The 15,786-nt window shown below is 37.4% G+C and overlaps 3 protein-coding genes across 5 annotated transcripts; 2 read left to right on the top strand and 1 right to left on the bottom strand.

Annotated features, from left to right (window-relative positions):
• The first annotated feature begins 23 nt into the window (after window positions 1–23).
• LOC113498046 (actin-related protein 2/3 complex subunit 1A-B-like) lies at window positions 24–2,117 on the top strand. Of its 2 annotated transcripts, none has more exons than XM_026877941.1 (4): window positions 24–129; window positions 216–308; window positions 387–469; window positions 637–2,117. In XM_026877941.1, exons 3-4 carry the CDS (start codon window positions 397–399, stop codon window positions 1,686–1,688), a joined length of 1,125 nt encoding a protein of 374 aa, XP_026733742.1. In that variant the 5' UTR covers window positions 24–129; window positions 216–308; window positions 387–396; the 3' UTR covers window positions 1,689–2,117. The 2 variants fall into 2 exon arrangements, with proteins under 2 accessions (XP_026733742.1, XP_026733752.1); XM_026877951.1 differs by having other exon boundaries at window positions 371–469.
• A 44-nt stretch (window positions 2,118–2,161) lies between these two features.
• On the bottom strand, window positions 2,162–10,376 carry LOC113498012 (brefeldin A-inhibited guanine nucleotide-exchange protein 1-like). Of its 2 annotated transcripts, none has more exons than XM_026877891.1 (3): window positions 9,945–10,376; window positions 3,006–7,888; window positions 2,162–2,344 (listed from the first exon to the last, which is right to left on the bottom strand). In XM_026877891.1, exons 1-3 carry the CDS (start codon window positions 10,066–10,068, stop codon window positions 2,204–2,206), a joined length of 5,148 nt encoding a protein of 1,715 aa, XP_026733692.1. In that variant the 5' UTR covers window positions 10,069–10,376; the 3' UTR covers window positions 2,162–2,203. The 2 variants fall into 2 exon arrangements, with proteins under 2 accessions (XP_026733692.1, XP_026733700.1); XM_026877899.1 differs by lacking the exon at window positions 9,945–10,376 and adding an exon at window positions 9,592–9,770.
• Window positions 10,377–10,784: 408 nt separating this feature from the next.
• LOC113498057 (mitotic checkpoint protein BUB3-like) lies at window positions 10,785–13,791 on the top strand. The gene is made up of 4 exons (XM_026877962.1): window positions 10,785–11,170; window positions 11,498–11,722; window positions 12,486–12,756; window positions 12,984–13,791. The coding sequence occupies exons 1-4, from the start codon at window positions 10,958–10,960 to the stop codon at window positions 13,271–13,273; spliced, it is 999 nt and encodes a 332-aa protein (XP_026733763.1). The 5' UTR covers window positions 10,785–10,957; the 3' UTR covers window positions 13,274–13,791.
• Window positions 13,792–15,786: the final 1,995 nt, after the last annotated feature.

Genomic DNA, 15,786 nt, shown 5'->3' with positions numbered 1-15,786 from the left:
AATCACTTGGTCGGTCACTGTACGACTTACCTACGTCAAAGTTTATTATTCATTCAATACAGTATCCTCAGTGAAACTCGACTCATCACTCAGTCGAGTTTTTGATTAAAACTAACAATAATTGAAGTAGTAAGTGGCTTTTGGATTGGGATAACTTTATGTTAAATAGTATAGGCATTTTGTGTCGGAAAGTTCGTAATAAATTGTGATTTCAGGTATTCGCGTCGACTGCCCAGAGTCCGCGAATTTCTGCTTATCAACCGATATCGTTGGGTGTGACTAGCTTCCCGTTTGCTGAGAAACTTAAGGTAAATATGTACTAAAATTACTTGATTTAGAAATTAATGACGCTATACGTTTAATAAATAAGATTATTCGTGTTTCAGGTTACTAAAAATGTCCCAAACTCTAACATTTGGAGATTCTTGTGCGCCGGTAACTTGCCATGCGTGGAATAAGGATAGAACCCGTAAGTTATTTCATTATACATTTGTGTAGTTAAATCACACGAAGCCGTAGCATGTTTTTTTAGCCATCCGTAACATAGAGATTGTGGGCAAATTTAAGGTGCCTAACAGCAAACCCTGGGTGGTCTAATAAAGGCAATCTGACTTACCAATATTTATTGTATTACAGAAATAGCATTTTCTCCTAACAACAATGAAGTTCACATCTATCAAAAAGAAGGTAATGATTGGAAGCAAACCAACAACCTAGTGGAACACGACCTGAAGGTGATGGGTATTGACTGGGCTCCCAACACTAACCGCATTGTAACTTGTTCTGTTGACCGCAATGCTTACGTCTGGACTCAAGGAGATGATGGAAAATGGACAACAACCTTGGTCCTCCTTCGTATCAACCGAGCTGCAACCTGTGTAAAATGGTCTCCAATGGAAAACAAGTTTGCTGTAGGGTCTGGAGCTAGGTTAATCTCCATTTGTTACTTTGAGAAGGAGAACAACTGGTGGGTCTCCAAACACATCAAAAAGCCTATTCGTTCAACTGTGACAAGCATTGACTGGCATCCAAATAACATTCTCTTGGTTGCTGGCTCAGCAGACTTCAAAGTAAGGGTGTTCTCAGCTTACATTAAAGATATTGAAGACCAACCTGGACCAAATGTTTGGGGCACTAAGCTGCCTTTGGGCCAACTGTTGGCAGAGTTTCCCAACTCTCCTAATGGAGGTGGATGGGTACATAGCGTCTCTTTCTCAGCAGACGGGACTAAGTTTGCATGGGTGGGTCATGACAGCTCCATCAATGTAGCTGATGCTACTCAAGGCAAAGCTGTTATCAAAATGAAGACTGAATATCTGCCATTCTTGGGATGTAGCTGGGTGACCAACAACTCTCTTGTGGTGGCAGGACATAGCTGCATTCCTTTATTGTATTGCCATGAAGGTAACCAGATTAGTTTTGTAGCCAAACTGGATAATACTCAGAGGAAGGAGTCTGGTGGACTGTCTGCCATGAAGAAGTTCCAGTCTCTGGATCGCCAGGCGCGCATTGAAACTAATGATACTTTCCTTGATTCCATTCATCAGAATGCTATAACATCTATCCGCCTGTATGAAGGCACTAAAGCTAACACTCGTAAGTTCAGCACCACAGGTCTGGATGGACAACTGGTCATCTGGGATTTGGATTCTTTGGAAAGGTCTATTGAGGGACTGAAGATTGTTTAAATCAGATTTCATTTAAATTTATGATTTTTATTTTAAGGAATAATATAATAATCAGTTTGCGTGCGAGTTCTGAAGTCACTCCAATAAAAAAAGATAAACATGGAAAGCCGTGGAAAAGTAAAACTTCACAATCACAGTCTGATCAGTCTAGCTAGAAAAACATGAAGCAAATAGTAGCAGTGAGTGAATTCAGCTCCCCAGACAGTAAAAACTTTCAAATATACAGAATAAACTATAATAATTTATAGATACAACTTCTATGTTTTTTTATAATATACAATTTAAAAATTTAACTTGATAATCAAATCAATAATTTATAATATAAATTAGAAATAAGACTACTACACCCTATAAATATATGATAGATCACTGTTAATACTACTGAAGTACTGATTTCTGTCAATATTACATTAAATTTTAAGGAATCAACCGAAGTATTATTTTTAACATTAACATCAAAGTCATACTTTATCCTAGAGAACTATAAGGCCATATTGTTTGTAAGTATTGTGTTGTTATTGGGCGTTGCTGACGATGTTGAAGACGGGCCCGATGCGGATGAAGACGCGCCGCAGCACGGAGCGCAGCTCGGGCTTGAGGTCGAAGCACGTGATCTCACACAGCAGCGGGTAGTAACTCGACACGTGCGCCGCAAACTGAAACAGAGCGCCGTTGTACAATTGTATTTATACATAATATATGTTGTTTTCTTCTTCATAAGCACTTTTTATTTAGGATACAACAAATTTGGGGGTTTGATCCAATCAATATTCATCAGTCATTTTCTGAAATATTGATATGAGTATTGAATCTATTTTATTATTCGACGCATAATTTCGTGTTGCATCGTAACTCTAGAAAAGTTTAGGCGCCTTCATTTTGTGTTAAGAATACCCAAGATTCATATCTGGTCAGCTTATGGTATATAAGCCTCCATAATTTTATTTACACTGATTATGCGAATGTATAAACTTGTTTGTTTACCGATAACATAACTCTCCGCTAGTCTCATAAAGGAATAAAAGCGTGACGACAACGATACATTATGCTAAACAATAATATTACTTTCAATGATACCAGTTCGTGCGTACGGTACGTAGACTGATGAGTTTCGCTATTTCATTATATTTTATTGATTTGCTAATGTGATCGCCCGACAACATGACATATTGTAGGCACTTGAGTCACTTAAATCGTCATGTAAGTAACAATCTGTATCATAAAAGATAGCATCTACAATGAAATGCCATTATATGGTTTGATAAAAACTACGAACGAAAGATTTATGATTCAACATTATTCAGGTCTTGTACTTACTCTTTCGTCGGGCATCTTAAGGATTCTTGTGAGGATCAGCAGCAGGATCGACGTCCACGCATCTCTGTGTGCTTCGCTCGTGACTCCGGCGAAGTATTCCAGCGCTTCACAGCAAATGCTAATGAGACTCTTCTGTACGGCTGGCCAGTGATCCCTCCGCGTTTCATCGCTGTACATCTTGAACAGTATCCGAAGCACACAGGCCAACGATTGAGTCTCTTGTTTCAACATATTGGGTTTCACTGAACCCTTGAAATTAGCTTTCCACAATACATTTCTCTGTGCATTGTTCGTATTAAATGTTTTAGCAAAGCGATGACTGCACATTAAGCATTCGACGAGTCGTAGCAGATGTGGAGAGCTCAGCAATCTATACATTCCTTGTTCTTCACGCTGACATTCCTGTTCTGTGCCCGGGGTGCCGCCGGTCAACTCTGCGGCCGCCAAGGCTAAGGTCTCAGCGTCCTCCTTCCTAGACGTAGCTGGGTAGAAGACAATATTGTCAATAGTTTGGATAAGTTCCAACTGCACTACGCACTTGATCAGTAGACTATTGAACACCCGATTAGAAGATTTGATTTCGTCTCCACCCTGGGGTTTTTTCAGTATTCCATGTCTGACTTGGGGCGTTTCGTTTTCTTCGTTTTCGTCGGGCTTCCAAGTCAATAACGTGGTCGGTAGCGTGCTGTTAAATATATCCAACATAATCTGGCACGTCTTGCTCCACGTGTCTTCGTTGAACTTGGTTCCGTTCGATATGACTAGATTTTCCAAGCAGTTAGTGCCAGACCTGGCGAGCTGCTCGTTGTCTTGTTGTACGCACCAATGTAGTTGAGCGTACAGTTGCTCTAAGAGTAGGGATCCGAGAATGTCAAAGTACTGCGTGAAGACATCAACAATAGCGTACAACGCGTGATTGCATGTTGTAGTCATCCACTCGTTTTTCTCCAGCTGGTGTTCAGGTAACTTCATATTATCGAAGATCCTAAACAGTATATTAAACAGATCTCTCCACCAATGTGGACGGAATGATTCACCATGAGTTTTAATAATCTCGAACAGGACCGTAAGGCCTCTGGTACGTACGTCAAGCTTGCAGCGGCTGACGACACATGATAAGGAGAACAGCAAGGGGAACCATCCCCTCAGCCAGACTCTGTCTACCTCGGGAGCGCCCGGCTCTCCTTCCAGACCGGCGTGTTCGGCGAACAGCTGCGGCGAGGCTCCGACTGCTGTCGCGCAAGACCTGACGAGCCTTATAGCTTCCATCGAAGTGTCGGGGAATTTAGCATTGCACGCGAATTCAGATAAACATTTAACTGCATCTTGGAAAGAGTCGATCATCGCGGGAAACTGTCTTTCATATAACTCATTAATAATCTTGCCTGTGGTTTGGAATGCTAAATCGACAATGGCTTCATCTTGATCACTTGCAGCCAAGTGGAATACAGAGAATATGTTTTTCCAACCAGACTTGATGTTTGGTGCTTGCGAGTTGACCATCTGTGCAATACACCGAACAACCATATCTCGGATTGTTGGAGAACTGTTCTTCTTCATAATATGTTCAAATGGTCTTAAGAAATCTTTCTGAAATTTGAAATTGGCGAACTCGCCCTTTTCAATAAACTTCATTGATAGTTGTCTTAAAGAATCAACAGCAAAGAATGCGATGTCTTCATTACTGCTGCATCCTACTTTGTTGAAGTGATCACCAAGTACTTGCCATATTCGAGACCACTGCAGCCTAATTCGACCCATATTGTAGTAAGATATTTCAACAATCTTCTGTAGTGAAAACATTCGAGGATTTGTGGGATGGCTTAATTCGTCTAAGGATACTTGACATAAAGCTTTGACAAAGTCAACTATGGCGTCACCATCAAGTCTGGTGGATCCCGTAAATATTCTATCAACTGCGACTACGACACTCTGAGAGCTCGTTTCGCCAATATGTTCTTTGACACTAGGATCCAATGACATTAGGCTAAACTTAAGGGAATCGGGCTGAGGCTTAATTCCTGACCCCGATAAGAACTGCGGCCGTACTCCAGTTCCTATAAGTTGCGCTAATTCTAACTGAGAAATGCATTTAACGACATCCAACCAACTTGTTCCTAAGTAGTTTCCGTCCGTATGCGCGACCGTAATCAATGTCTTTATAGTGTCAATATTCTTTGCCTTCATTTCTGTGATAGGTGAATTAGCTGTAAGCAGAGTGAATCGTGCAAGAGCTTGTACATAGGCGTCTCTTTCGAGTGACATGTGGAAAATGCAGGCGATGCGAATAGCGCACCTAATACCGTCTAGGCAAAGTGAAGCGATTTCAGGATCGTCACAGTCCTGGAGTCCCACTGAGAAGGCTGCCAGGAAAGGAGTCCAAGCCATCTTGAACATTGGCCGCACGTGTTCTACGTGTTTAGCCGTTGTAAACGGAGTCTGAACGTGAGACACTGACTCCATCAAATTCTTAGCAGCAGTCGATATCAAATCCATTTCCATGTTCCAAATCAGTTTACGTTTCTTTTCATTAGCAATCATATGTTTGCCTGGCTTCGACGTGTTTTTCATTTTAATCTCGTGACCAGCTATTTCGTCGTAGATTTGTGATAAATATTCACGCGGAAGGTCATTATTATCGCTTATGCCACTGTTCAACTTAATGTATTGTTCTTTTGTCATCTTATTCTTTACTTGCGGAGAATGTAAATCTGTTGTGAGCATAATTATCGAAAATGCTAGTACGTAAACGGTATCTGCACTTGTAAAAAGTGTGTTTTTAGGATTGCATTCACAGTATCGGGACGCAAATTTTTCCATTAACCTGTCGATCTTTTGGGCTTCGCCAGGTAGCCTGAAACCCTCGAGGAAGTAACGTAACGCCGCCACTATGTCCATATTTGAAAAGTTCATTGAATCTACATAAGAATACATAACTTCCTTGGAATGGTCTTCATTTTCACCTAAATATTCACCGACGAATGTTTTATCCAGTCTTTCGTCTGTAAGTAACCATTCAGCGATTTCTTTTGTCGATGTTCCCAGAAGGCCTTGTTCTTGTAAGAAGGAAACTCCACGTTTTGGTTTCCTGTTAAACAGATCTATGCCAGTTTCCCAAACTTCCTTTTGCTGTTTTAGTACTTCAAATTGTTCAGGTGAGTCTAATGTTTCTCTGTTACCAATATTGCTCGAACCTGTGGAAACTAAACTCAGACTTGATCCTCCATGAGATTTCATACTGTGATGGTCAGGATCCTCTTTCGCAGTTCGTTCTCCCAAAGTTGTTTGTAGATTAGGATTTATATAAAGTTCTTTGCTCCACTCTACCATACACTTTAATATGGAAACTAGACATTCAAGTCCGCGAATACGCATAGACTTCTCTTGGTTTGGTGTAGCACCCAATTCCAAAGCTTGTCTGCCCTGTGCAATCTTTGAAACATCATTAACTAATCGCTGGAACAGATTAGCTGCAGACAAATCACAGTCGTAGTTGACGTATATATCTACGACGCTTTGCGCATCGCCGCAGATTCTGGTCAAAGCTTGGATGACCATCCATTTATGCTCAAAAGATGAGCTTGATGTTTCTAGTATATTCATGAAGATTTCTTTGAAAAAGACCTCGATTTGTTTCTTAAGGTGCACTTTAAAGTTTTGTAGAAGAGCTAAGAAAATAGCTAAGGAGAGTTCGAATACTTCAGGTACGGAGCTTACGCCATTCTTCGAAAGCGCCACGCAAAGATACTGTTTAATAGCAGTGATAAACATCTCATTGTTTCTAAAAACAGGACCAGCGTTTTGCAAGATAGATAGCAGAAGATGCAGAGACAGAATTTTAGATCTTAACTCATGTGACTTGGGGTCTGGAGTACCTTCTGGTAGAGGTTTCATTGATAGCTTGCAGAGAGCTCTGAATACTAAGAAAGCGTCTTTCTGTAATACATGGGTGAATTTCGCAGTTACTGAATTGTCATTTTCTGATGCCACATCCACACTTTCCTGAGATGGTATTCTGGTCATCACTGCTTCAGTAGGTACTTGGCCATTACTCTCCTGTGACACACTTCCACTATCTTGAGAATCAGATGGAATTTCATTATTGTCAGGGCTGTTTTGAGCCTCCTCTTCGGATGTTTTTTTAGTTGCAATACTTATGGCATTATCAATAACTGAGTCAACTATTTGTTTAGCAATGATTTTGGCTTCTAAAACATCATCAACTTGATCAACAGGCGTTTGATCCGCGTCTTTCACTTCTTCAGACACGTTGTTAGGTGCCTCTTCCGACACCACATTACCATTAGGTACCTTATGTGGAACCTCTGGTACGGTATTATTGCTGCCACTGGCCTCCGCTTCGATGGCCTGGTTTTCCATTTTCGTGAATATAACATTAAGCATTTGCGTCAAGGTTGCTCTCGCGGTTGTTTGATTGATAAGATTTTTGCTTGCAAGATAAATATTATAACATGTTCTGACAGCAAGGAGCACTGTGCCCTCGTGTACTTCGACATGTTGGCTTGTGATTACCGTAAGTAGTGCTTTAATTATTTGAAGTTGAACTCCTTCATCTGTTTGTGGTCCTGTGAAACAGCTGCATATAGTTTCAACTATGCGATCTATCAAGAGTTTTCTCGGTGTAGTCGAGTCGGGAATGTTTCCAGTAAGATGGCCATAAGCTATAAGTTTCTGGAGGCAGTCAAGAGCTGTCACCACTATCCTGGATGCTTTGCTCTGGCATGCCAATTCAAATGGTAGAAAGTATTTCTCAGCTGTAATGATGTTGGAGGCATCATTTTTGGGTAGAGGCAGTGTTCCAGATGTAGGAGATTCAGTTGACTCCGGCTGACCCCCATTTTTTAATTCTGTCTTAATTTCCTCTGTAAATAAACATTGAAAGATTTTATGAGTGGGATATTCAATGTAGAATTTGAAATGTACTTTGCTACTTTATTTCTTTACTAAATGATATATTTATATGCAGTGATCAAATGTGTTGGTATAGTATAAACAAATAAAGAAATACAATCAACCAATTTACTAGCTATAAATGGATGTAAACATGTTAACAATCTTTAATCAGTTTGACTTTCAAACAGTCCTCTCAAAATGGCCTATAGACATGGAAAAACCTGGGATGTGTTCTCATTGTAAGACACAAACAAGTAATAGGGAATAAGTATAATATAATTTAATGTGGAATATTTTTTGATTATATTATTTATTGATACATGTTAGTGTGCATCTAGGTACATAATTCTTGGCTTTCTTGGCTTTCAAGTGACTTGAAAAGCTTATACTGGACTCATATCAAATACTAATAATATATGTTTTCAATTATTGGAATAGGTATGCATTTAACTAATCAGTTAATTAAAGTTCACATCATTTTACCATAAAATTTTGCCAAAGAGTTTTTAATTATTATTACTCACAGTTTTACTAACAGTTACAAACTAAAATACATTGATACCGTCTACAATTAGACACAGTCACACACTGTCAAAGCAATGCTAATATGGAAGTTATTTACATAATAAAGTACTTTAGACCAATCCACAGCTTAGAGCACAGGAAGTTCCACTGCATACAAAGTAACATTATGTATTATATGTTATGCAGCATACAGTTGGTTAAACATCTTTTGTAAATAATTATGAATGAATGCTTGTAATTTACTTTTCGATAATTAAATTAATGATGAGAGGAGTGTTGGACAGTTTCATACTGCTTGTATTGTATGTAGGCAAAACATATTTACAATTATACATATATAATAAGTAATTTTATCCTGAATGGAGTTAGTGCATGAAATGTATTACATGAAAATATTATTCTTTATTTTAGTGTCAAAATGGACCATGATTGTGCCCCTATAATCTATACTCATTAATATTAAATAACTGTTATTATACCTAAATAATAAAAGTAGAGGATAATAAGATCATTAATTTTTCACACAAAAACAAATATCATCCTTCTATTTGACTATGGAATTTGCATGTGAATGATTTTAACATTTTCCAAGACAGATAGACATGCATAAAATTACAGATAAATTACAATTAAGACCAAGGACAGTTTAGGCAGGTATTTACTTGTAGCGCAAAAGAATTGAGATTTAGACTCTGACATCCACTTAGGCGCATTTACCATTTTATATATTTTATTGACACTATTTCAAGTGTATAAAATTTTATTAGTTTTATTTAATTGATTGTACAAAATAAAAAAGACAGAACCATATGATTCGAGGAAGAAGTAGAAAAAATATATGTACTGCATTTTAGAGGTTGTTCACCTTTCTGGAATTTATTATTTTACAATGTGCTATAAAATAAGTCTGTTGATAAGGCTTGATACAAGAAGCCTTGTTCATTTATGCTTTAGGAAACATGAATAACATTCTTCAATTGATAATATTTGTGAGCAATACTCAGAATTTATATTATCAACTATTATCAGTTCAACAAAATGGTCTCAATATAATTAATACATTAGTACTAATTGTCTCATCTATTCAAAATCATAAGTGTGATCTTATCTGGACAAGTAACTGTGATATAACAACATACAAGCTTACCCAACAAAAGTAAAAGGTATTTGGATGTGAACATAGCTCATGTTACAACTAGTTCAACTAGCCAGACTAGATCATGTACAAATTACACACATTATTGCTTCCACATACACCACTGACATTTGATCACTGCACGGATCTACACCACGAAATCACTTTGAAGCCTATGATAACGTTAAGTAGGTTTCAATTTTTCAACCAAGGTCAATACATTCACTATCTAATAATTTATCAATAACAATAAAACTATCGCTATATACACTCTAACCTAATTAGTGACAGGTGATAAATACATATACTCAACAAATGTACAACTTATTACGTTATTGAATAAGCTAAAATGTCACAAGTCTTACCTAAAGCGACTTCGCAGGACTTCTTCAGTTGGCTGTGGTAGGACCTTTTGATGTCCTTATCAGCCAAAATCTTTTCTAAAGCTCTGACTATAAACATTTCTTTAGTTTTCGAGTTGGTTTGCATCGTTATTTCATAAGTTGATCACTCCATTAGTTCCTATCGGAACCGACTTAGCTGCGCGGTGGTTTTATATTCATTTATGTTACTTATTGAGGTCCTATTCTATTGTTATCGTATTACGTTTGTTCGTTCTGAGACAGCACAAATAGAACATCACAAAACTTCATGGAACTATAGATTTTTGTGAAATCATTTCTGCGAGACGGAGATTTCTTTCTACGATTCACACCTCATCACAAACATGTCAATTATAAAGGTGCGTTCGTAAATGTCACCAGATTACACAATCGAGTTATATTTAAAGTTAATATTAAAAGCACATTTTAGAGTACGTTCCGTGAACACCCAAGTAAAAACAATAAAGTATTTTCGTTATTTAATCTGATTGGAAGGTGAACTTTGGACTTGTTATAATAAATTGTAGAATAAAATTAAAAGTCAAAAACGAATTATTTGATTACTATTCTGATGCGTTCATATTTATTTTTATTACTATCTGTAGCAGGTTACGTCACCAAAGTTATATGAAAAGTAGTTCCAGCAGAATGTTCAATTCTTTATAATCAGGTTATATTGAAAAAATAAGTAATTATTTTTGACAGGTTATTGAAACGTAAATTAAGAAGAATTATTTGAATTAAACTTTAATAATTTAGTTTAGCTCAAAATACGTTTTGTTTTCTAAGTTTTAGTGCCGTAGCACTGTCAGTTCTGTCAATCGAAAATCAATATTTTTATTCTGTGTTGCCGACGGCTGAGCTCGTTGCTTGCAGACTGCGGTTATCCATAATCCCGCTATTTATATTGAAAATCAGGACTTCCCTGAAAGCCAAAAGCGATACCTTTGTTTCTTTACAATAATTAAAAAATAGCCAACAAAATTGCTTCCACAATGACTGTAACGCGGGTTGCGGAGTCCCGCACCGAGTTCAAATTGAAGAGTTTACCAGAGGACGCGATTTCGAGTGTTAAATTTGCCCCGAAATCCAACCAGTTTCTACTGGTGTCCTCTTGGGACAGTACCGTGAGGCTGTACGATGTTACTTCGAACACGGAGCGTCATAAGTACAACCACGAGCTGCCCGTCCTGGATGTCTGTTTTAGGGTAAGATTGCAGTTATTTTCCTGGGAAGCGCACTTAGCATTCTGGTTATGTATTAAATTGAAGTCATTATTTTAATTATTGACATTAAATAAATTGTACCTAATGCGACAACTCTTTCTTGGCTAGTTACACAGCAAAGGCCGCCGCGATATTTAATCAAATTTAGGCTAGAAAAATTATCAGGTATTTTTTTACTATATTAGAATGACATTTTTTTAACATACTTCAAACCATAAATTGTTAAACCTTCACAGCATGAGAGCTCATGTCTCATAAGAGAGTTATTACTGACTTAAAAATAGAATATACTTATTTACTTCTCCATAGGATGCTGTACACACCTACTCGGGTGGGTTAGACCAGACTCTCAAGATGTATGACTTGAATGCAAGTGTGGAGACTGTTCTTGGTGAGCACAAAGGAGCCATCCGTTGTGTGGAGTATGCTCTCGAGGTGAATGCGGTCATCACCGGCAGCTGGGACGGAACCGTCAAGATGTGGGATGGACGTGTCCCTAACTGTGTTGGGACTTATAACCAAGGAAATGAAAGGGTATGTTAGAATTATGAAAATAGCTTATGAAATGAGCTTTGCATCATTAAAATCCAATCCCTTTTCATAAAGCATTGCTTTGTTTAGGGTATATTGGACAAATAAAACATAGTTTTACCTTCATTACCTATTTATCTTGTATATGTGCAAAAACACTCTGTATATAACTAGCAATAGGGTACTTACATTGTACAGTTGCTAAATAGTTTCTCAATGAACCCAATCATTCTTAATATGCATACATTGCTTCAAGATTCATTCCAGCTTATAGTAGATATATATCTTGCATGTTCTCAAGTTTACAATAGTCTACAAATAAATAAACATTGTCTTTTTTATCTCTATCTAACTGGAACTGTTGGACTTCAGTTGGTCTCACACGGTTCAGCCTAGCCACATACACTTATCAACTATAGCTCAAAAACGGACTGTTCTAACCAAGTTAGTACCATATTCTTATAGAATACCTTATACATAAGGGATAACAAGATAATAATTGTTGTATGTGTATCATTTAGTAAAACAGAACTGTGAACAGTCTTTGTCTGTGTTACATATTTAAGTGGCTATCACCTTTCATCAAGAGTCATAGCATTTTCAGTTGCTATTAACAATGCACAGATAATAAACTAATTAACTTGTAGCTATAATCATATCACATTTACAATAAGTGACACAGAATATTCAAACATCTTTAATAGACAAAAAACAGTGTCAATAATTGATGTATGTAACTACATTTCCTCATACTTCATAATTGCAGGTATATACAATGAGCATAGTAGGAGAGAAGTTTGTAGTTGGTACATCTGGTCGGAAGATATTCGTGTGGGATGTAAGGAACATGGGTCATGTGAACCAGAGAAGGGAGTCCTCACTGAAGTACCAAACCCGGTGCATCCGCGTGTTCCCCAACAAGCAGGGCTACGTCCTAAGCTCTATCGAGGGCCGAGTCGCCGTGGAGTATTTGGATAGCAATCCAGAGGTGCAGAAGAAAAAGTATGCATTTAAATGTCATCGGATTAAAGATGGAGGTGGGTATTTGTATTTTTCGTCTTTATTAGCCTTGTGACTAATAAAATTTGTCAACCCACTTAAAGCAGTGCACCCTTATCATACAAAAGCGTTCAAGTTTTCTGTTGCTAAGTAAAATTCTTATTTTATAGTCTAAAAAATCCTGCAGGGCCTTCATTCAGCCTTCATTAATTCAGGCTATAATGCTAGTTTTAACTTTTTTTAATAAACCATGTTTCTATTCCAGGTCTAGAAAAGATCTATCCAGTAAACGCGATAAGCTTCCACTCGGTGTACAACACGTTCGCGACGGGCGGCTCGGACGGCTACGTGAACATCTGGGACGGTTTCAACAAGAAGCGTCTCTGCCAGTTCCACCGCTACAACACGGCCGTCTCCTCCCTCAGCTTCTCCCACGACGGCTCCGCACTCGCCATCGCCTGCTCCCAACTCGACGAAAGCCAAATTGAAGACCCCAAACCCGAGGACACCATCTACATAAGATATGTGACAGACCAAGAAACCAAACCCAAATGAAAAGGAACCTACAACCGGTCGATCTGCTGAGGTTATGGCTGTTAACTGTGGAGTGCAGTTCGATTTTTGAACTATAAAACATATTTACAGCTGACGTAAAGTAGCATTTTCGACTTGTATTCTCTAGTATTTAATAATTCCAATTGTGCCCTGTTTAATCTTTTTATACGTGTAATGTAATCTTGTAGTGATTGTCATAATCTTGTCAACCTGTTTTAGGCAAAACCTAACAGGTGAAATTACTGTAATTCGACTTTTCGTCAAAAAGTCGCCGGGACTGGTATCGACCTAGATATTTAGTAACCTATACTCTTCAATGTTATATTTAAGAATGTAAACCCAGGAAATGTACTAGAAATATTGGCTGATTAAATACTGACTTCATTTGACAAAATACCTTTCGAAGCCATAACTAAGTACGGATCACCACATCGCATGAGATCTTGTGAATGAACTTAATGAGTTCTATTAGAATAAATTTTAGTTGTAAGCAATTAATAAACAATAATTAAGTCATATATATTTGTTTTATTTATGTTCATTTTTTAAAAGATCTAGATGCTATGATATAACTGCTACCAGAACATTAAAAGCTTTTTTGCGAAAATGCCTAACGACCCTTACTCCAAAAAAATATCTTAAGCTTACCGAAAGATAAAAGAAAACGAAGAAAAAGTTAAATATATGATATTTAAAATTATTAAGCCATTAAAAGCAGATTATGTGATAAGAAAATCGATAAAAAGCCTTATACTTTAACGCCTAGTATTCAAGAATAGCAACAATCTTTCTATTCCCTGCTTGCTGACTAACATCCGTCTCACATTAATACCTTTAAAATCTTTGTGTAACAACATAACAACAAAAGTAGGCATTTATCACCCAACTAAGTGCTAAAGAATGTGCACGCCATATAAGTGCATATTAAAAGCATACTGCAATGCTTTGAATTAACACATTCGCGAATACACAAGACGTGTGCGTCCGCAGTGTTTCGCAATTAAAATTTAAGAGCATGAACACTGCTTTCTTTTGCTTGCGTCATTCTCTCTAAAGGAGTTAAGATAAGGTTGATTTTAGTATGTTTGGGTTTTAGGTTAAGTTTGTCAGTATGAAAGCTCAGCCAGTCCAAATTGGCGCTCAAACAAAGCTAATGTTTGCGACCACCTAAAGGTTTCTTAGAAGATGTTATCATAAACGAGCGAGCTGTTTGTCGAACGCGTTTACTACTGCTGTAATTGTGTTCTAGTATATTGTACGGACAGTCGTTAATTGAGGAAGTGTACAGGTAATACGGTACTTCGACGTCTTCAAATCATGTGTTTGCTCAAAACGCGGATTTCTAAACGTTTCTAAGTACTTATTGTTAACTTTTAATAAGCGATAGTGTGAAGGGGAATTAACTTCGCTGCTTTATTAACTTAGTAATTACCTATGTGGCTGTTAAGATTTTGCGTTAAATTTGCTTTAACTGCGCAGCTGTATTTTTAATTATGTAGTTGCGTTGCGTACTTATGAGAGATATTTGAATTAGTATACATAGATACCAGTGAAGGATAGCTACCTAATTGTTACTCAGTTATTTTTTCCATGAATTTGTCGTTGCGCTTTTAATAAGCTATTCGGTAGTCCTCTTGTAATTTGTAGATAATAAAAAAAAACCTCTTATAAGTAGGCATATAATCTCGTAGTTTCGCGTCATCCGTCTATTCGCGAAAAGTGTAGAGACCATGAATTCTATTTTCTCTAATAATATGATAAATCCAAGCTATAATAGTCAATTTCAAAGATTTCAAACTCGCAAGCGGTAAATATTACTATAACCGATTAGTGTGCGCAAAACATTTGCGTACTGTGACTCTTATTCTGACCTGTTAATATAAAGTCTATCAGAGAAAATTAGGTACTACTGAGTCGATTGTCTTTCAGAAACTTGTACCAAAACACGACAGTTTTATATGCAGGTATAGGTACCTGCATACTACTGCAAGTACATAAAGCAGGCTTTACGAACTTGAAGTAGATATTTTGTAATATATTATTTTTAGATCTAAACTTTCTTCGAACTTATTTTATATTGACAGACTTGTATAATATAATTTAGATATGTTGTTCAGTATTTATGCCACATTTAGTTACGCTGTGCGGCACGGCGTGCGTAGGCGGCGACCTGTGACTCGGCCCGATCGCTGCCCTATCTGCACCGCTAGACCATAGATAAACATTTTTTTATTGTCACAGAATATAATATATTAATAGTGATAGAGAAATGCTGGTGCTTAAATTGTTTGGTGAAGTTTTAAGATGGTTTATGTCTGTTTAGATGTGATGAAACCACTTAGAGAGAAGCTGTAATCCCGTCGGAGACACAAGTGTATGACGAAAGGCATTTTTACCTAAATAAAACTGTTGTTTTACATAAGTACTTAGGTATATTTTGGAAAAAGGTGTTATCGCGAGCGTTACCCACCTTTAGTATTTTGCAAGGAAAGAGTTTTTTACTACTGATATTT

The sequence above is a fragment of the Trichoplusia ni genome, chromosome 1, assembly GCF_003590095.1.
Source record: "Trichoplusia ni isolate ovarian cell line Hi5 chromosome 1, tn1, whole genome shotgun sequence".
NCBI classification, from domain to species: domain Eukaryota; kingdom Metazoa; phylum Arthropoda; class Insecta; order Lepidoptera; family Noctuidae; genus Trichoplusia; species Trichoplusia ni.
Note: the sequence above shows the minus strand (reverse complement) of the source record. Positions and strands in the feature narration are given on the sequence as shown.